We start from the raw sequence: 21993 nt of genomic DNA, 5'->3' as shown, positions 1-21993 counted from the left end.
ACAAGACACGCTACTACACAGATCTTCTCTTTTACAGAAAGCTCAATTCATCACTGTGAGAACAGCAGTTCACTCCTTGCTTTTGGGGAATGTGTGTAATCAGAAAGGACAAAAAGCAGCATGTACCAAAAGAAACACTGTAAATATATTTTGTATGGTATAAATGAATATAGAGACAGTACAGCCAGCTGAAATAAAAGCTTTTGGAGCAAATGGAAACGTGACCCCTCATCCCACTGGCATAAAGCAAAAGATAATGGCTTGCATATGTATGCAGAGCACCTTTCACTGTGTGGCTCTCAGAGCACTTTTAATACCATCTCTTTAATACCACCAGTTTCTTCTTTCTATCAGCCTCGTACATGGAAAGTGGTCTTCTCATTCAAGAACATGACCCTCTCCAGGGAAGGCAGTCAAGCTTCCTTTTTGTGAGCATTAACTCTTTGAATGAGGTTGAAGGAGAAGCAGCCACAGGCTGATGGCTCTGCCCAGCCTGTCAGGGCCTGGAAAGCTGCAGCCAGAGAGCACGTGGGCACAAACACACTGTACCCACAGCACACACTTACCTGGCTCCTGGATTTGCAAGGAACTAACTCAAAGCAACCTTCAGTCTTTTGTCTCCAGCCAGTGGAGCTTATGGCATGTCAGGCTGACAAGTTTAAACTGAGCAGTACCACTAAGTAAATATGATTTTATTCAACCAGGACTCTTTAACATGCTCTGTTTGTTGAACATGGCAACAGCTGTAATATTATTAGATAAAGCAAGACAGATCTGGATCTTCTTGTAAGCAAGAGTCTATCCTCTATTGACTGTGTAAACTGAAGGAAATAAAAATTAAAAAAGAAGAAAAAGAAAGGTTTAAACCATACTGGTTCAATCTATTCAGGTGTAACAATGGCTTAGACAAGCTGCAAAGCATCAGATGTGAAACTTCAGCAGCTTCAGTTTTATTGCAACTGTCCATCATGTAGCAAAGCACAAAGGATAAAATAGTGCTGGGCAAACTGTTTATCCTCTGTAAATGCCTTAACCATAACCTATTAAACCAGGTTTCTCCCCATCTCACTCCTATATCATGCTATTTAAACCCTGTAAATTGTTTCTCCAGTTTAAATTATAATAAACAAAGGCAGGGAAGAAAGAATGAACTGTTCTGTCAAGTTTTACCTAGTTTTACCGTATTTTTATATAGAATTGTGCTAGGCTAGGAACAGAATAGATATGCTTCTTAGAGAAAGAAGATCTCTAAGAGAAGTCTGAGATCTGGACTGAGAAATGGTGCTTTATCAGCATTAAAAATACAACTGGTAATACACAGATTTTTCATAATCTAGGAAACCATAATGTGATACAAGATGACCACTTGTATTTAAATAACATCATTTTAAAAGAAGTGTAGCATAATGATTTTCAGAAAGTGACTGATAGGTCATCTTATGTTCACCTCCCTGTCACACAATAGTCTTACTTGTTTCATATGTATGCACAATATTTCTTTTCCTTAGTACTTTACAGTTCAAACTTTAGATTCTTTTTTATAACTATGCAACAAAATTACATCGGTAACTTTCAAAAGCCATTAAGAGAATTTGCATTTACAAGAGAACTTTTGCGAAATTAACATTCTGATTTATGCTGTTGTGCTGTTCCCTAACTAGAACTTCCAAAAGCTGGCACTACTAGTGCTCCATGGAGCACAACTCCAGGCTTTGCATTAATTAAACTGTACACAATACAGAAAAACCAGTCACCTGCAGCAGTCCAATGTCTGCATCTGCCTGATATCCTATGCAGGCAAAACAGCTCAGATGGTGCTTTTCTGTGTCCAGGTTATTTATGGGCTACTCCCTAATACAATAGCTGTACATCCTGCACAGATGAGATAGGCAGGGTGAAAAAGCTGCTCTCAGAGGATGCACAGAAACAAGTCCCAGCTGCATGGATAATGAGGTAATGGCATACCAGTAAGAGACATTTAATTATAGCCATTCTGGCAAGCCATTTATTTCTTTGCTGTGCTAATGCTGAGCCAATGAAGAATAACGATATTATCATTTCTGAATCCTATCATAATTTGTAACAATTGCTGGCAATTACAAAACTACTCTTAAAAAGTTCGGTGCCAAACTGCAAGAGAGATACTTTGCAGAGCCATATTTTCACATGTTAAGTAGAGGGAGTTTATCAGAGGAAGGATTTTACAGGCTCAGATGCTTGTCTATATAGCAGCCTAATAGAAGATGTTAATCTCCACTTTTTGTTCATTGATTTTTATATTCAAACATAGACTTTTCATAAAGGAAATGCATTACAAGGCTTTGTTTTTTTAATCTGAAAATTATTTTAATGCAGAATTTAGTGAACTTTATATTGGGTGTCATCTAAGTGTCACTCATTTAACTGGAATTAATGATGATCCTCTAGGGTGGTGACTAAGACAAACAGCCAATAGATGGAGGGAGCACACTAGGACAGAAAGCAACCAAAGTCTGCAGAATTTACTGAACTGAGACTCCAATTATGTAAGAGATGATTAGCTGGGACAAGATGAATAGGTTGTGTCACGGACTCCATGTCTCTATTCCATGGGAGGATGTGGATGCTTCTAATCCACCCTGGCCTGATTCTTTCCCACAGCCCTGACCCAACCCCCACCAATGCTGAGAACGGGCTTCTAGAGACTTGAAAAATGCACACTGAGAATTACAGATCCTGGAATATATTGTCTTTGTACCATAGCACCAGCTGAACACACAAGATTTACAAAGGCTAGCAATTAGTGCCTCATGCAGTGTTATGTGGCACCCTCTGTGAGATCACGTAAAACCAGATCCCATTCCTTTCATCCTTCTTATGCCAAGACTTGGGCTTTGCTAACACAAAGTGAGCTACCAGCAATAATCATACCCATGTAATATACACAGAGGGGAAAGGGGATTAAGCACAGGCAGAGGGGACAGAAATACACCACACACCTGATTTTTCTCCACTCAAGCATCAAGAGCATTTATACCAAACAAGACAAATACTCTAAACCTCCATTTCTAAAGGATGTTAACCTGGGGTAGGTATCACTTTGGAGTGCTTCCAGCTGGACCAAGGCTTGTGGTGGTGTTCTTTATACCAGTCTTTGCTGACCACAAGGTAATGTGGGATCTTAGGTACAGTAATAGCTGAAAACCCCCTCCTGAGCCATCCACAGCTGAAGTGCAGTAAGACCCATAAACCATGTCCTGTAGAGTTACCTGCTACTCTTCCAAGGGTGGCAAACAGAAATCTGGCAGCTTCAACTGAGGAGTTTCCCAGAGCAGGGGAGCAGAGCCCACAGTACTTTGGGATGTGCTTTTCTGTGTGAGTAGCCTGACTATTTTTTTTCCTAGACTGGAGGAAGATAAAATGGTGATGGTCCTGCACTACAGACAATCTCTAAGGCTAATATCAGCCCCCAGAAAGGCCATGGACTGCCTGAGCTAGTTGTGTGGGGAGTTTGCTTTAGAAAGATATTGGGGAAGGGCTTGGGAAGGAAGAACTACGAGGACCCTGAGCTGCACAGGGTAAGTGTTACCTGCCACATTTGTTCTGTTTGCTGCTATCATTACAGGGAAGCTCAGCATGCAGAGAAGGGATACCTGGGCCACAACCTATACAATTACTTGTAGTGAGAGGTGTTTAGTTTTAACAAGAGGAGGTCACAATTACATTCCCTTGCCTACTACCCTGTGCTCCAAATAAATTAGGTACAGCAGAAGAAAAATTAGAAATCTTAGTGAGTGTGTGCTGAAATTTTTTAAAAAAAGAAACAGGATCAGAGCTAAGATTAGAATGTCTTAATTGTAAAAACCTGTTCCAACCTAACTTTTCCTTGCAACTCTGGCACACTCATGACAGTTAGACATGAATTAGCTGATCCAGATGTTGCACCAAACAATCTGGACTATAAATCTTGTGGCTGTATTATACAGGAAAATCCCTCAAGAATGTTCTCCCTGTGTTGTCCTTACTCAGAGATGTGATTATAAGGTTTTAATAAAGGGATCACAGTACAAGAGGTGAGGTTGTGCAAAATTTTTTTTCAGTACTTCAGTGTGCTTCTTGAAAGAAGAAAAAGAAAGGGAAAAAAACAAACCAGTGATTGAACACAGAAACTTACAATTCCATTCTGTACACTGAAGCCCAGCTGGTATTTTAAGTCTGGCCGTTTTATGAGGACAGTAGTAACAGGAGGGCAGCTGACAATATTCAGTTTGACTTGTGTTTGATTCTTGAGTCCCTGTAAGACATTCCAAAAGTTAATATTTCTGAAATAGATCTTAATTTTCTCTCATCTGTGATTTCCTAATTGCAAGAGTGTAAAGCAGCTAATCTGAGAAAGAACAGCTAGAGTTAGTAGAAATTTGTTGTTAACTTAAGAGATAGATTTCTCTTATTTCATTTATTTCCCAAGATATTTGGCCCCCAAAAAATCAAAATTTTGCCTTTAATTACTACAAAAATTTGAAGACAGTTATCAACAAAAAAACCTGACTACTGCTTGCCTGACTACTACTACATCTGGCTAATTAATCTCCTGTTGCTGCTCTTGGTAAATCTGCACAGACATCAGATTTAGTCTCCATGACTAAAGATAATGCATTCTGAGACTCCATTGTGTTTGGGCAACCTTCATATACTCACTTGATCAGTCCTGCAGTCTACCAGCCTCCATCCATTTTATCTGCACAGAGCCCAAAAAAGCATGGGAGATTTTAATCCTCAGATTTTATTCTGGAGGCTGTGGGGAAGCCTGAAGCTTTGAAGACAGCTAAGTAACTTAATTTAGGCAGACCTGGCCTCATTTGTTATAGCCCAGGAAGAAAGCTGCAGTCATACTCTTCAGCCCTAAATTTCTGTACATTATCACCCCTGAATCTCTGTTTTTAATTCTGGGGGTTTTTTTAATGACAGATTTACTGGGGTTTTTTGCAGTGATATGAAAGACTGTATCTGCTGGAAATCTACAGGATCACTTGTCAGATGATTACATTTCTGATGGCTTACAATCTACAGCATAAAATTGTAAGTTTGGGGGTACCTTTATGATCCCTTGGCATGTTGCAAGAGGTAGGCCAACTAAACTGGTACCATTAATGGACATAATCTGGTCTCCAATGCTTAGTTTTCCTGAACGGGCTGCAGGGCCTCCGTTCATCATGTTAGCCAGGATAACGGTGGGTAGAATGGATCCCCATCCAGATTCCACAATCACTACCCCAAGAATTTCTCCCTTCTGTTTTTCTATCTGGAGCTGCAAGTAAAAAGAAAAAAAAATTTTTTTGCTTTGATTTGTCTAAATTTGAGCATGACTATCTCAGTTGTTCCTGAATAACATCTACAAATCACAAAATGGACACTATTCTTTGTAGCAGGACTTCAAAAACACTGTTAAAACTGTGTAACACATACCTATTTCTTTTCAGGGTTATACTAATTTGTTGCAGGTCCTATAGGTCCTTCCTTATGGTAAGTAAAACACATATTGGTTAACTCTATAGGAAATGGTGGGACTGGATACCAAGTGAATGAATGCTGAAGAAGTTTCTATCCTTGGAACCTGGCAGCCAGAGGGCTTGTGTTCAGCTCCACTCTTGCCATTTGTGCTCAGGTTGTCTCTCCATCTCAGGGTTTGTCTGTCCTTCTTCCTCAGGCAAGGATCTCTTGATGATTATTATTAACATTATTATTATTATTAACGTTACTGAATATACTTGTGCCTAGCATGTTAATGTTAGATCCCTGATGGAATGGAAAGGAGGACTTCACCTGAAGTATGGTGATGTCAACTGTTCCATAACCACAGCATATCTAACATTTATAGAAGTGGAGTAAGAGTTTCCATAGAGAACACACTCTTTAACAAAATACTGGGAATTATTTTCTTTCAAATGTGAAAGGAGGGGAACACCCCTACTTACAGGAATCATGATGACCAGCTGTCTTTCGTTGAGACTTGATTAAGGCTTTGAACCAACCAGCATCCCACAACGCTGTTGTCTCTCTTTCCATACCAATACTTTGGTAAAACTTAAAATAACCTTACACTGTGTACTGTGAATAGTACAGACCTTATCTACATCACATGTAAATGCACTTTATTACTGTTCTGATCAATGGAAAAAGAAAGGCCCTGAAAATGAAAACACGAAATTCTAATAACTTATAAAGCTGATTTTAGTAGCATCAAGAAGCCACACATCTTGAAATTCTAACGTCGTCCTTATAATGCCAAATGGTATTTCTGAGAACGACATTCCTCTGGAAAAAAAATGGATCAATTTGAAATGAAATTCCAAAACTAGTTTACCTCTTTGCAGTTTTCTGAATTGGAGAAGTGTATGAGATCATCATTGTACATCTCCTGGGTATTGATGATGTCACTGTATTCTTTCTGACTGAGATCCTCTGGGTTAATTCCATTGGCTCTTAAAAACTCTTGGTAAGCCACACTGAAAGCCTGCCCAATGGACTGAGCAATCAGCTGTGCCTGCAATGGAGAACAAGGCACAGCTCAGAGAAAGGGTAGAGAAACAGTTTACCACAAAAACACGAGAAACCAGGAGAGAGACTGGAATTTAAAGCACTCAAAATAAAGGATTCTGCAAAGTTTCTGCATTAGCGTGGATATAAAGTCACTTTAAGGTCTGTTGTATGTAAAGCATCCATTACATCCAAAATCAAATTGCAAACTCCATTTAAAACCCCTGCTGATCTCCTTCATGAGTATGTTTCAGTAGCAAGCAGCCATATGCTGTCCATGTACTCCTTCCAATAAACACTGGAGAGCGCTGGCTTAGTACCAACATGGAACAGAGCTCACGGAAAGGACTGTCACAAACCCTGCTTCTGAACACAGTCTGTTTGCAGGAGTGATGAGAGAAGGGATGCTCTGCTCTCACATACCTTCACAGACCTGTGCACTGATGATTTTGGTTGTCGTGTCGCCTGCTGTTTTTGCACCTTGGTTTTATAGGACTGAAAACACTGCTTGAATAGAACCATCTGCTCTCCTATCACTGCCCCTGTCTCCTATTCCCAGCAAACCAGTTCCACCTCTACTTCCCCACTGCACATCTAGAACAGCCATTCCCATTAACACCTCAACTGGCAATGTCAGGGATGATTTCAAGAGTGCAGCCAGAGCCATGATTATTGCTTGCTAATGTTGAGAACACCTTTCCAAAATACCCCATCTTTCTTAAATTTTGGAGCACTTATCTGCATATTCCACTAGATGGCAAGGGAACACAGAGCAACAGAGGTAGAGATCAGGAAAAGGAATCTGTAGTCCAGTTTTTCCACACCTGAATTATTTTTTACTGCAGCTCACAAGAGAATGCCACATTGAGTTTTGTATATTTGTGGGTTTTGGGTACTGAATTCTCTCATCCAGGATATGAGTAACTCCTAGTGACAGGAGAAGAAGTTAATTGCATCTCACAATGGAACTCCATAAAAACATTACTAATCAAACCCTTATTCTAGAAATGCAACACACCTTCTTAGACAGAAGGTACATGCTAAATGCATAGGGTTTTCTGGACAACATTATAAATCTGTATCTTCTTACGATCTACTGCTCGGGGGTTTTCTTTGATGCTAAAAGGCGGTTTTATTATTTCATTTGTGCTGCAGTGCACAAAAGCACCAGTCTGTCTGACTGGAAAATTATTTTAGAAAATCAAGGACATAAATAGCCTAGCCAGTCACAAATTGTTTTTTCATCTTTTAAAACATGTTTTAAAATTTTATCACTATACCAAGAGTTTGGTGGTAATATGGTGGCATAGAAATAATCCAGAACATTTTCATGTCATTCCATTAGTAAAGTTTATCACCAGTCCTTATTGACTTCTTTCAATCTCCAGTGCCATTGCTTTCTCTGTACTTAGTCCTTTCCATTTGCCTCCATTCTACATTCTCAAAACCAACATCTCCAGATGTCATACTTTATTCTGTTACTGCTACTAACAGCTAGTTCTCACATCTTAATTTCATCTGTATCTCCAAGGTCTTGTGGCTGTTTATGAAAGTCTTCAGCATTATGCACAACTTAGAGATAAGGTAATTAAGTTGCTTGAATAGGCCACCCCAGCAGAGCATTGACAGAGCTGAGATAACCAGGTCTCAGAACAACTCCAGTCTAGCACTCTAACCTTTAGACAATTCCACTTCTCCTTCACAGGCTTAATTACTTTAAAATAATGAAAATCATTCCTTAGCTCAAAAATATGCAACTGTGAGTTATGACTATCTGAACCACAGAACTCAATTATTTTTAAATGGTATGACAGAAATGATATTTAAATCTGTTCCCATATAATAACGATGAGAAATGTTTAGTATTGCCTCTTAGTGTCAAGTTAGAAACAGACAATAAATTTTGCTCTTTCCATTTTACTAAGCTTAGTATATTTTTCCAAAAACATTTCAGGTTGAAGTCCCCTGGTCTCCCACTTCAGACACAAGTATCAACTTTGCTACAAAACCAAACCTGCATATATAACAGCAGTAAAGCAGGGTCATCTTCCTTTGCCACAAGAGGAATGGGATGGCACGTCAGGGCTTTTCACAGTGGTGAAACAGGATGTACAGCAGAGATGGACAGAACTCTTTTGCAACCACTACCTCTGCAATCCTGTTTTGAGAATGGCTCCAGGTTCTTTCACCTTTTAGTATTTCTGATGCAAATGAAAATTAGAACGTAAATTCTGAAGTGGTCACTTCTTTCTTTGAACAGACTTTTAACAAAAAAGCGGGTTAGGGCTAAGACAGCATTGGACTTCAGAGTATCTTATGGCATAAAATGACTGAAATTATGTTTGCTATTGTATAGAAATACTAAGGGTAGTGAGAGTAATGCCCATGAAGAAATATTTCTATAAATACTGAGAACAAAACTATCTCAGCTCTACCTTCCAGTACCTGAAGGGAGCTTACAGGAAAGATGGAGAGAGACTTTTGACAAGGCATGTAGTGACAAGGCAAACAGAGTAGGTTTACATTATATATTAGGAAGAAATTCTTTACTGTGAGGGTGGTGAGGCCCTGGTACAGGTTGCCCAGAGAAGCTGTGGCTGCCCCATCCCTGGAAGTGTTCAATGTCAGGTTGGATGGAATTCTGAGCAACCTGATGTAGTGGAAAGAGTCCCTGCCTGTGGCAGGGAGATTGGAACTAGACGATCTTTAAGGTCCCTTCCAACCCAAGCCATTCTATGATTCTGTGTAAAAATTCTAATTCATAATCTTTGCTAGGGGTGGAAAAAGAGAACTGAAAAATAAACAGCTGAATGTGTTCTTAAACATCAAAGGATCAAGTGTCATGTTTAAGAGTATGATATCAACTCGAGGTAAATAGGGAATAAGGACAGAGTAAAGGACAGCCTTGTTCCAGGCCTGCCAAGTTAATGTTCTCAGAAATTTGGCTTCGGTTTGAAAGAGGTCCAAAATGGTTCCACCTCATGCCAAGATTCTGGAGGCATATGTGTGTCTTTATGCGCCAACCTGCTGGACTAAGGGCAGGGTCATCTAATCCAGGATGGATGAACAATATGACATCCCATAAATTAATTCTGACTTCAGAGATTCTCTACATGACATATGTTATTTAAATAAATTTAATTCCATTTACTTACATCCTCTGATTCAAAGACATGGCAAATCATCTTGTACTGCTTCTTTCCTTCCTGGGCCCCGGGAGTTGTTTCAATGCAGTCCTGGGAAGCCGACCTTGGCATGCGGCGCCGCGCCATGAGCACCACGATGTTGCCGATGTCGGCGATGTAGGAGATGGTGCGCAGCGCGTGGTCCATCATCGTCTCCTGCCAGGAGAAAGAAAGGAGGTTTTCTCCTGTGCTACAAATACTGCATCTTCCCTCTCCTTGATGGCCTGTTGCCTGAGAATGACAAAAGCTCCAGAAGCACTTTCTTTGGGCCCAGACCTGATATTCCCTACGCAGCTGGATGGGCCCGAACTCCCCATGGAAGGCACAGTGGCTGTTCACGGCTTCAATGGAAGTGTTGCCCCAGGAAATACAGTGTGGTTGTTACTGTAAAGCAATAATGAAGAACTATACTACTAAATATTTTCATGCTGTTGAAAAATTCTGTTTCCCTCTTTTATTGGTTTTGCTGAATGAAACAGATGCATGTCACAATGACAGAACAAGTTTTACAAAAATCATAGATATTATTGCTATTATAGGATATGATTTAAACACCCAGGACATTATAACATCTTCTCTTATCTCTAAGGTAACATTTTCTCATATAAAGCAAAGCAATACTTCCTTTGTAAAGAGTTATGAAGGCAGTATTTCACCTTCTCTGTAGGCAGAACTCCTAACACTTTTTTTGGCTACCTACATATCTCAGACCAGCTTGGAGGAACTGCTATAGTGTCTTGGCTTACAGTCAAAATCCTCTTCCAGTCACTCTCATTATGCTGCCCATTTGGTTGTGCTGGAAGAACTCAACTCAGAAGCCATTGCCTGTGAGAATGATTTTAAGTGAAAACCTCTCTAAGCTTTATCCTAATGAACATTGCTCATGTAAGTACACCTAAAGAGAACTAAATTTAAAAAACTTCTGTCTCAAATCCCTGAGCTGTGCATCTTTTTAATTACTTTAGCCTTTTAAACTCTTAATTTCTGCCATTAGCAGGGAAATCCCAACCTCCTACTTTCAAATGTTTTTCTCCTGGGAATATACCATTATTCAGTGGCTTCGACTGAGTTGCCTTGGACAATGAAAACTTGAGTGAGTATCTGTAGTCAGAGAAAGACGTCACTATTTTGTTCCAGCTATTACTATTTCATCTTTTGTTTTTATCTCCAGTTCATGCTTCTATCAATGGTTTCTTATATAAAAGAGCAATGGGGTCCCAGAAGGAAGAACCTTCAAGGACATTTTAGAACAGTTTCTGTGCTCTACTAAGTATAAACTTGTAGTAAGTTTTATTATTTCTGAACTCAGAATTAAGTATGAATAAATTAATGTGGCTCAACAGCTAGCAGTCTCATTTTCATTAAAAGGTTTCTATATGTAAAATAATGTTATTTTAATAAAACAATGTATGTGACACTGCTACAGCGATCATTTCAAAGGATGTATTTGAGACTGCAAAGACAGAATGATATACTTGTCTGCGTCAATGTTTTAGACATTTGTACCTTCATAGAGGTTTTATCTGAGATACTGTATAAACAACCTGATTTCTCCTTTAGTTTTTTTAAATAAAAATAAATAAAAAGGTACAACTTCTCTGTTTCCCGAAAGGTGTGCTGTTATACAAGATGTTTCATAATATAAGAAACTTTTAGGCTTAAAATGAGAATTTCAGAAATGCTCATGCAATCAAGAAATCTGATTGACTGTGTTTCCATTCAGTGCCTTGAAGAAAAGCACTGTTACTGAAGTTTGTGTATGATTATGGAAGAAGAAAAATTTCTAGAGAAAAAGGTAATATAGTTTATGTTAGTAATGCTTGTGTGGCAGATATTTTGACAATTTAGATAAAATATTAGAAAAGGCTATAAGGTATCAGGACTTAGTTATAAGGATCCCTAGAAGCCATAAAGTGGCATTTGAAGGCAGTGTTGATTTATATTTTTTCCTGAGGAGACACTCCAGAACTGTATGTTTTCTTCATTACGTGACTGTGCTGTCCCTCTTCACCCTAAATCCTTATGCTAAGTACTTAGTTCAATTAGGATAAAGCTTTCTACTGCAACAAAGACCAAGAAAGTGCCTCCAAACCACGGCATTAGCTTTGTTTTCTATCATTTCTTAACATATTTTGCTCTTGTAAAGATGAACTGTTCCTTAAAAAACAGAAAGAGCCCATCTGAAAATTGCTCCTTGCTGGTGTTACTGGTCAGTTTGGAGAGTTCTTCCAGACTTTTATGTAATGCTCAAACTAGAAACAACCAGAAGCATAGTAGTTTTACTGGTCAAACAAGCTGAGGATATGTTTTGAGCATCCCTGTCCCTCACCCTGGACAGTTAAGAACATCTCTCAAATTCTGCCTGAATTTGAATTAAAAATGTTGTATAAGATAATTCGCATTTTTTAATAATTTATCTAAGCAGCAGCATTCTTCATATAAACAGCTTGGCATTGGTTTACCATTAGTTGAACAAACTTCTAAAGCCTAAGAAGAAAGACTGTTCCTCGAGTCAACAAAAGTAACTGTTTTAAGAATTTCAGTACAATTTAACTTGACAGAGAAAAATACAAATTACCATTGTTTCTTGGAACCACTTGTCTTAAAGTATGAAAAGATGGTTAAGAGATGGTTAGGGGTTGCAGGGGCCCAGGAGGATTTCCAGCACTTCTGTCAGTATGGAGAAATCGACATCCCTCAGCAGGATCTTGGCAGCACTGCAGAGATAACTGCCTTTCGGTAGTGTGCACTAAGTGTTGTGTAAGGGTGTAATCACACATGCAGTGTGCAAAGAGTGGGTGGACTCAGAAAATGAAGGCATTTAATGTCCCCCTGCCAAGAGAGTCTTTCTGTCCATATCATCACACAGAAGTTAGTCAAAGAGATTTTTTTTTTAAATTTTTCCCCTTGTTGGGGTGAAAGTAATCATTCCCCCCAACACTCTCACATTTCTCCTGTCTAGTGCAATTACAATAAGGAATGAGGCAAATATTATCTAGTGACTGTAAACATGTGTTTACTTTTGAGTTACTTGTGACTTGACTTTTTCCTTTTTCACTCCATATTCCATTATACACACTTTTCCATTACCATATTACTTTCCCATGAATCCCTCCATCTCTGCCCATTTGCTTCTCTGTTCTTTCCCTCATCCCTTTCCTAGTCCCATCCATTCCATCCTCGTTACCCTTATATTTGTCCTTAGAAATTCTGACTCTCTCAGCCTTTCTCGAAACTACTGTTCTGTCTTCTCCTGTCTAGATTCCCCTTTCTCCCAGAATCTCCATTTTTTTCTAAGGAATTCTTTTAGAATCCTGTTTGTTGCACCTCTTGAAACCCAAAGAATGCCTGAAGGAGAAAACCTAGGCATTCTCCTGAGCTTTCAAGTGATGTAGTCCGGTGGGAGTGCGACTTAGGCAGCCTAACGAGTCAGATAATTTTATAGAACCAGTCATCTACCAGAAGCTCTACGCACACACATTTGTGATCTCTAGATCTTTCTTTGCTAGTTTTCCCAGTTGCTTCACTCCCAGCTTCTGTTCACTGAATGAGCAGGAAGCTGGGACAGGCTGTGGCATTTCTGCTGGTGTTGTGCACGGCCTGCGAGTCCACGGAGCTGTGGCACAGCCAGGAATTGCTCTCATTCGAAGGCAGCCAAACCTAGGGCTGCTCCTACCACATGTACACTACACAGGGGCTCGACTTGGGCTGAATGTATTCAGGAACTAAATGCATAAGCAACCAAAAAGTGGCAGGGTGCCCTTTCCTGGTGTTCCTGAGGGCAACAGAATCCCCACTGTTGGCTCTGTGCCAGCCTGGCAATGCACCTCTCTGGTGCTACCAGCATTGTGTACCCTGCTGCATGGCATTTTTTACATGAGAATTTCAGATTTTGAATTGGCTGTTACCTCATGTGAGCTATACAACACTACAGATGGATTAAAACATGTTTGGCACACAGCAGAAATAGGTTTTATATAATTGATAAAGCCATGAAAGTACAGATTGTCTCTGCCAGCTGCCACATCAGCTGAAATAATCTATGATAATTGCACCAGTCAGGAAACTTCACTAGCACTGAAAAATGTGACCAAGCCAAAAATGCTAAAAAGCCATGGGAATAAGTTTGTTACGGCACTGAAAGATGCACTGTAAAAAACCAACAAAAAACCAACCAAACAAAAAAACCCCAACAACAACAACAACAAAAAAAACCAAAAGAAACCACCCCAAAGAACCAAAAACAAAACCAAAAACCCAGGGAAAACACCAGAGAGCTTGGAATTATAATAATTTCCAGTGTTACTATTTTCATCTAGTTGAACAGCTCAAGACACCATTCATCACTGTGCATTGCATTTTGCATCACTAGAAATCTCAGGGATTCAGAAGAATAAGATGACAGTTTCTTTGACAATGTTTATGGTCTACCTCAAAGGACTTTCCTTTTTTATTTTTAAAAGGATTGGTGTTCAGCTGAAATGTTGAACTATTTAAAGAATAAGAAGAGGGACTTCCACTAGGACTAATCCTTACTCAACAAAAAGAACTTACCTATTTACTGCCACACATTCCAACTATAAACTGTAGCTGTTAATTTATCAATAATTGTCTGTAGTCATCTTTAAACTGATTAGCATTTTATTTTCTGCTAATGCTAACATACTCTCTGGATGATGCATATTTACCACAAGGTCAAAACAAGGCTGAGCCATAACAAATAGAGGTATTGCTTTTCATGGATGAAATTCAATATCAGATGATTTATGGATGGCAGACTGTAAACATTGCTGCCCATGTTAGATGGGATATTCTACTCCTCATCTGGCTCTTCCTCTTGGGAGTTCTAGTGGCATGTTAAGGACATCTGCTTATGTTAGCAGAAAAATAATCCATTTCCTGGAAAAACTATCATTACCCTCACATTCAAGGTTAGTAACGCTCTCCAACATTTCAGGAAGAAGTAAGTGCTTCATGGTTTCCTCAGAAAAACAAATTATATACCAATCGAAAACAAACCAAAATCCTAAATGTAGAGTGCTGCATTTATTTTTTTATTCAAGTATCTCTTATAGTTTCAGCTCATTTCTTCAGTTAGCCATATTTCTGAACTCTGATATAACCATTTTCTCTTTCCATCTTCCAAGTTGTTTATGAAAATACTGAATTTCTTTTGACAAGAAGTGTGCTTGTGAGTCTCACTCTGCTCTTCACCTCTTTATATTGCCATATAAATGGCAATATATAAGACATAACCACAGAGAAATTATTTAGCCTGCTTCTATTTCTTGTATCTAGATCATATGATCTAGAAAATATTATATGACATAAAAGCCTTATTTAAATCAAGAGGTGGTGTGTGCTGCTTCTGTGCCATGGACAAATATATTCCCCATTCCAAAAGAAAATACTGATTTGACATGATTTACTTCTGACTAATCTGTGCTGACTCTTGCTCATCTCCACTCACACGAAGGGTGTGCAAGTGCCTCCAAATGGTTTGTTTGTTTTGGTATCTTTCTGACAGTTAAACTTATTTACTGTAATCCTGTTTTACTACTAGAAAAAAACCCAAACCTAAATAATAACTTCCTAATTCTAGAAGAGTGTCATTAAAAGGATAATATAAGGTCACTCAAACCAGTTTTCCAAATAATACAAGATGAATTTTCTAATTTGGCTGTATCTAGCTTAACTAAGCACTTTCTACATGGCTTGTTCTTTAGTGTAACTTCAGGTCTAAAAATTTTTCAACTGCATACAATGGAGTTTCTTTGTGAAAACTAAAGAAAAAGACATCACTAAAATTTCCCTTTTCAATACCTCTCATAAGAAGGAGAATTTAAAGACTTTCAGTAAGTATGATCAAAGTCTAAGACATCTTGTGAGATTAGTATGCTAAATATTGGGATTCACGTATAAATTATATGTACTTAATTGTAAATTCCTTAAAAAAGTCCTTACGAAGATCACCTCTTGTGGAATACAGAAGTATTCCTAGAAGATGAGGCTGATCACTGCTGTGATCTCCAGATGCTGCTTTTATATGAACAACTAATAATTTACCTTAAGCAGGAGGATGGTGGCTCAGATGTGATTTATGGGAAAAGAAAGAGATTAAATGTTAAAAATGGCAAGATATGACTGGCTTAGTCAAAGCAGCAAATGACTTCCCCGTTGGGCTGTAAATCTGGGTTCTGAAACTGTTTCAGAGGAACAGTGTACATGCATTCTGAAAGACTTCTGAATCTTTTTCTAAATTGAATTACAGCTCTCAGCAACATGCAGACATCTTCCAATACATCAAATATGCAAAACTGGTGTCAGTATTACTATATTGGCAAGTGTTACAACAACAGGAGCTCTTTCTGAATATTCTCACAGCAGTGAATTTATCCAAATTTAGGAAAGTGCATATACTGAGTCTAACTCAACCTTATTCTTGAAGAGTTTCAATCACAACTTACCTGTGTGTCTGCATTTAAAACTTTGATTCTCTGTGTGGAGATGAACAGATCCACTTCAGTCAAGGCCTGGGAATCTCCCTCTGAAGTCTAAAAGACAGATGCTTTGTTAAAGGGGATTTTTAATTCTCTCTTTAGAATTACAAATTCACTCATTGCTCCAAGGATAATGTGATGTGAGGCAACTGCACTTTAAACCACTAGAGAGATGGCTATTCAGAGGTGTTTCTAAATACATGCAAAGAGTACATTTACTGCATAGGAGTGAAGCATACTCTGATTTTCTGGGAAAGAGGGAATTTTTGGAGCCTCTGTGACTGACAGCTCAAGTATTAAAATTCTCTATTTACAGCCAGAACAGGAGAAAAAGTATTGCTGTTTTTTCCCCATTTTCTCACTGATACAGTTCAGTACTTGAGGCACCAGAAGTGAGAAAGTCGGAGAACTGAGAAGGTGACTTAGTCCCCACGAGCTGCTTTGCCTTTGCCATCTCAGTGAGCTCACCAAAAACAAGAGCAAGCTGATGCTCAGTACTGTGGTGGGGTTTAGTGTTTGTTTTTGGTTTTTTTTTTTAGATTTTTAGTTTATTTTTTTCCTAGAAAATAAAGAATTAAGGATTGAACTAATATTTCTCTCGTATCACAGAAAGCCATCATTTGATGGCATCCTCAACCTCTGAGCACTGCTCACAAGGGAAACAATTCCATATCCCATTAGAGAACATGGTCACAGAGCAGGGGGGCATCAGCCTCCAGGTCAGAGACTGGTTCTTTCACAGTTCAAGGAAGAACAATGTATTTGCTGTTCTTTTTTTTTGAGTTATAAAGTCTTAGCTATGCCTTTAATTCATTCAGATTAATTTTATTTGAATTTTCATCCATCAAAATACACAGCAAGCACATACTTTGGCAGAGATGACTTGTATTGCTTCCATCCTTTTAGGGATATTTTTGCCAACTGTATTTAGTTAACTGAGGTATTGTTAACTGAGTGAAATGTTTCCTATATGAATTGTTCCAGCTACTATGTGGTACATTTATGTTGTTTTCAAATATCAACAGTAATAAACATACAGTAAGTCACAGGCACAGGAAGTACATCTTCCTGCTTTGGTTAGTAAAATCAAAATAAGCATTACATTTAGAAAAATCTCCCACATAACAATGGCTGTATATCTGGATTAAACAAATCACAGGTATTCAACAGAAGAAGGGTAGCAGACAGGCACTGCAGCAAACCAATAACAAAGAAAATGAGTTCATTTTACTCCATTCACCATTCTACTGCTTAACAAAGAAGAAACCAAAATGACAGCTTTATGAGGATCCATAATGAAAGACGTAACACTCCATGGAAAACAACAAAAATGTAAGTAAACATTAGCATTCAAGAAAAACAGTTTACACACCGCTTTTTTCTTGATTTTAGCCGCCTTTTGCATCCTCTGAGGAGTAGCATAAAAAAAGAATGCAGACAGGTGTACACACAAGGAAAGAGAAAAGACAGTGTGGGAAGTCAGGGAAACCTTTTGACTATGAATCCAGGCTGTTGAAAATTAAAAAACTGGGGACAGTGGTAGAAGAATGTGCAAGAGAGAAAGATTTGCTTATACCTTATGCACTTCTCAAGATAATTGGATTTAATGGCATTATGCATGTTGTCAATTGATTACAAAAAAACTGGTACCAAAGTGTTGACTATTAACAGCTACTCCTCACACTTATCCTGCTAAATTTACAGCAGTGGAAAATGGCAGGACATGCACTATCTTAAAGCCAGGGTTTTCTATCCATATTGATCATATGTCTACATGTAACTGTTGAACAAAACATAACTCAGGCTCACTTCCACGACTATCCAAAGTAGTCAAGTACCTCTGACAGATCAAGTTTGGTAATAAAATACAAAAAAGTTCTTAAGGATTTAATTGCAATCAACAAGTACTTACTGTAGCTTGAGACATCACAATATGCTAAACAGAAACTCAAAGGTTTGGAAAGTTTAAAGAATTGGACATTTCCAGCGTTCCATTTGCTTCAATCATCAATCATGACATGTCTCTTGCTAAGTAAGTGGTTTTTTGAAACTGGTTTTCTTCAAAAACATGCAATTTTTAGCAATTAAATATTTTATTGACTAAGCACATACTTTTTCTCTTAGCATTTAAACCTGCCTCTTTCTAACCATGTGTTTATTCAGATGAGGTATTTACAGCAGAGTCACAAAAAATTTTAAAATAAAAATATTCTACTTGGAGTATCAATCAAAGAAATACTTTCTTTACACAGCTGTATGAAGCAGTCTATGCTACATTAGTTACAAAGGAATTGTTCACTGTAAATAATACCAAATCCAATCACAACAGTAAGGAATGTTCTTGTTCTAAAAAATTAATAATTCAATATATTGAGAGCAATCTTCTCAATTTGTAGTAAGTTAAAGGAATTAATGACATGTGACATGAGTAAAACCACAGCCAAAACAAATATCCTGTGCTTTGCCACTGAAATATTTTCTAATTGCAATCCGTAACTTGTCTTTAACGACTGAATTTGTCACACAGCTTCCAAAGAATTTTGAATAGACTCTGGAATAATTTATATTTTGCTCCTTAGAGATGCTGTATGTATTTTTATAACAAGCACTGGAAAGTAATGGTATTTACAGTACTAGATCTATACTCATGTATAGATACATACAGAGACTAGAGAGACAGATTTATATGCCCTTCCGGCGAGGTGTGAGCTGCAGCCCTGCCCTGCTGGGGCTCAGCTGGGCCAGCTCAGGGGGTCTCCCCAGCAGAGCAGTCCCTACCTTCACTTGGCTGGGCCAGTTCAGGGGGTCTCCCCAGCAGAGCAGTCCCTGCCTTCACTTGGCTGGGCCAGTTCAGGGGGTCTCCCCAGCAGAGCAGTCCCTACCTTCACTCAGCTGGGCCAGCTCAGGGGGTCTCCCCAGCAGAGCAGTCCCTACCTTCACTCAGCTGGGCCAGCTCAGGGGTCTCTCCCCAGCAGAGCAGTCCCTACCTTCACTCGGCTGGGCCAGCTCAGGGGGTCTCCCCAGCAGAGCAGTCCCTACCTTCACTCGGCTCACGGCCTCCTGCGCCTGCATCATGCGGATGTTTTTGGAGGGGTTGCGCTCCGAGAGCAGCTGAGTGGAGCCCAGGTAATTGGCTGCAAAGATGATCCCATCGATGAGGTCTTCGGGTTCACAAGGGCCTGGAACTGACAGGAGACATTTATTGTTACTGCCTTGCAAAAGAGTGGAGAAAGAGGAGACACTGAGTAAGGGACAGTGCAGTTTGAACAACCGTTTTAATACCGTTTTTAATGTGAAACAGGTGAAGAAATCTAGTGCAAAGTAAATTCTGTTTTTCCCTATAATTATTTCCCACAAAACCCCAGCACATTAACTGAACATACAGTATTTATAACATTGCACAATGGTTTGACTATGGAATTCTATAGGAGAATAATTGGAAAATTCTTCCTGTGTTGCACTGCTAAACACATTAGGATTATTTACAAGTTTCAGAAATGCTAATAGGTATCTTTACCATAACTTTCTTACTATTTATAACTGTTACAGAGCATGAGCTAAACTTCTGTTCGAATACAGATTTGTGTTTTCACTTTTTTTTTTTTTTGAGATGTTTGTAAAGTACACAGTCCCTAAACCTCATCTCTGGCAAAAATACTAATGAACAAAGGGCACAAAGGTGTACTTTGCTTCAACAAAAGTCCAGCGTGAAACTCAACAGTTAAGAAAGTTTGGGAAAAAAGCAAAGCAGGCCTCTTGATACTGTTTAGTCATGTGTAAGGCCTGAATTCAGAGAAAGTTTTCTTTAAACCTTCATTCAACAAATACACTTAGTATTAATTACATTGTGACTTCGATGAAATTCTAACATTATCTTGCATTTTGCAAGTTGTTTCTTTCAAAGGATGCATCATCTTCTTCATTAAGCTGTTAAGCTTTACATCTAACTTGAGTAGATCAATAAAAAACAGCAATTCCAGACTTTGGCTGAAATCTCTTGATAGCGAATATTTTTTGTTTCTTGACAGTTTTATAAAAGGAATTTGCTTTGAACTAGATCAACTTGCCAACTCCTAACACATTTCTGGAAGTATATTAATCTTGTGTGAGGAGGAAAATGACACCAAAAAGGAATATTAATTTAAAAAAAGAAGTTTATTGTTCAGTCTTCAATTTATTTATAATCAATTCAATGTGGAAGATTATTATGCAGAGAAGGAAGAATTTATGGCATGCTGTTGCTGATTAAATGTACTGAAAAAGTGTTTCACACCTATAACTTTTAGTGAGAATTCCTATTCTTCATTTTCCCATTCTAATTTAGCAGAACTCTTCCAACAGAAAATAAACATGATTAAAAGAAGTGACTCTCCTCTTCAAGCAATACTTCCCTGCAGTTCACTGAATGAAATCAAAATGAAAATTCCACAAGAACTCCATTCCTACATCTCTGTTCCTCTTTGCTTTCATCTTTGTACCATTACATTTTCCAGCACATGGAGCATATATTTGATATGATACCTCTTCTGATGGTGTTGGTCATATGTTTTTTCAGGCCTAAAACAGTCTCATACATCTCTACTTGATATTGGCACCTTGTTTCAAGGGTAGCAGAGAGGGAAATTAATTAAAGATGGGAGTTCAATGTTAAGTTAGCAAAACTTCATTAGATAGCTGCACCAACACGCTCATTCAAAATTAAAGTGTCTTTAATTTTGTTTTCCTTCATTCACTTCAGGCTAAGTAAATCAGGCTAAATTGAATCCAGATTGCTTTAACTCTGAAATATGCTTACCCATATAATGTTTAAATCAGTTTAAGTAAACTCCTTTAGTAGGTAATTTAGATTAATTTTCTTGAAATACTTTGTGTCTGAAGACAAGTAAAATTCAATTCTTGGTGCAAATTCTAATACACTCATTACTACATCAAGCAAAGACCAAAACTCTAAGAGTCTGCAGGATTTGTCAACAAAAAAAGTTGTGCTGGCTATTTGAAATATATCCGTCCCTTCGTCTAACTCCTTTCCATCCCAAAAGCTCTGGATGAACTCAGGAGTTTGTTTTCTTTCTGTGATTCTGTTTCTCTTCAATTATTTCCAAGTATGTTGAATTTGTCTCACTTCTGGTGTACCTATGCTTTGCACATCTTTAAGCAAGACATTTCTGTCTTGGTTTCCCAGTCACTGATAGGCTACACAACAATTCCTTCTCATGTCTTGCCTGTTTGGTGACAGCAATGGTGCTTTTAACTAACTTGTATGAATAACTTCTTGAACATGGAAATAACCTAAGATGCTAAGCAATTTTATAATCCTAATGTTATTTATTGGAATTCTTTAGAGACTGGGGTTTTTTGGATGGATATAGTTTCATCATTTCTTCATGGCATTAGAAAGTGATTTTTTGTGGAATCATTATACGAGCAGCAACATCTGCTACATCATATATAAACCAACAATGTAAATCAGCAATGTAAGCAGTTGTCAGGTAAAATAAGACATCTGTGGGAAGGGTGGAATGGTACTGAAAATTGCCAGGGTCAAATTGGGTTACCTGAGTGTTTTCTTCCCTTATCTCTGTCTGCTTTAAATAATACAAAAATGCAGACTTGGCTGAGGTCCCAGCTCATCAGAGCACTTAAGCACGACCTTGACTGTAAGCATGTGTAAGGCTTACTGATGAGGAAGGGAAGGAGGAAGAGATTTCAAACTTGAAGGTTAGTTCAATATCAGCAAAGACTGGAATTTTATGTTGAGTACTGGTGCTTAAACATTAGGTAACTATTTCTGA

General features: G+C 38.4%; 1 protein-coding gene across 2 annotated transcripts in view; it reads right to left on the bottom strand.

Moving 5' to 3' along the window:
• The window catches only part of APBA2 (amyloid beta precursor protein binding family A member 2), a 41977-nt gene that overhangs the window by 4812 nt on the left and 15172 nt on the right, over window positions 1-21993 (bottom strand). Inside the window, exons 4-10 of one of the 2 annotated variants that reach the window (XM_008927943.2) lie at window positions 19241-19386; window positions 17574-17609; window positions 16169-16255; window positions 9672-9857; window positions 6344-6523; window positions 5075-5287; window positions 4154-4273 (exon numbers count right to left, since the gene is read on the bottom strand). In XM_008927943.2, coding sequence (XP_008926191.2) covers window positions 4154-4273; window positions 5075-5287; window positions 6344-6523; window positions 9672-9857; window positions 16169-16255; window positions 17574-17609; window positions 19241-19386 — 968 coding nt within the window. The remainder of the gene's footprint in view (window positions 1-4153; window positions 4274-5074; window positions 5288-6343; window positions 6524-9671; window positions 9858-16168; window positions 16256-17573; window positions 17610-19240; window positions 19387-21993) is intronic. The other variant, XM_008927944.2, reaches the window with a different exon arrangement.

This window comes from Manacus vitellinus, unplaced genomic scaffold (assembly GCF_001715985.3).
Source record: "Manacus vitellinus isolate BGI_N305 unplaced genomic scaffold, ASM171598v3 scaffold_53_pilon, whole genome shotgun sequence".
Lineage (NCBI taxonomy): Eukaryota > Metazoa > Chordata > Aves > Passeriformes > Pipridae > Manacus > Manacus vitellinus.
Note: the sequence above shows the minus strand (reverse complement) of the source record. Positions and strands in the feature narration are given on the sequence as shown.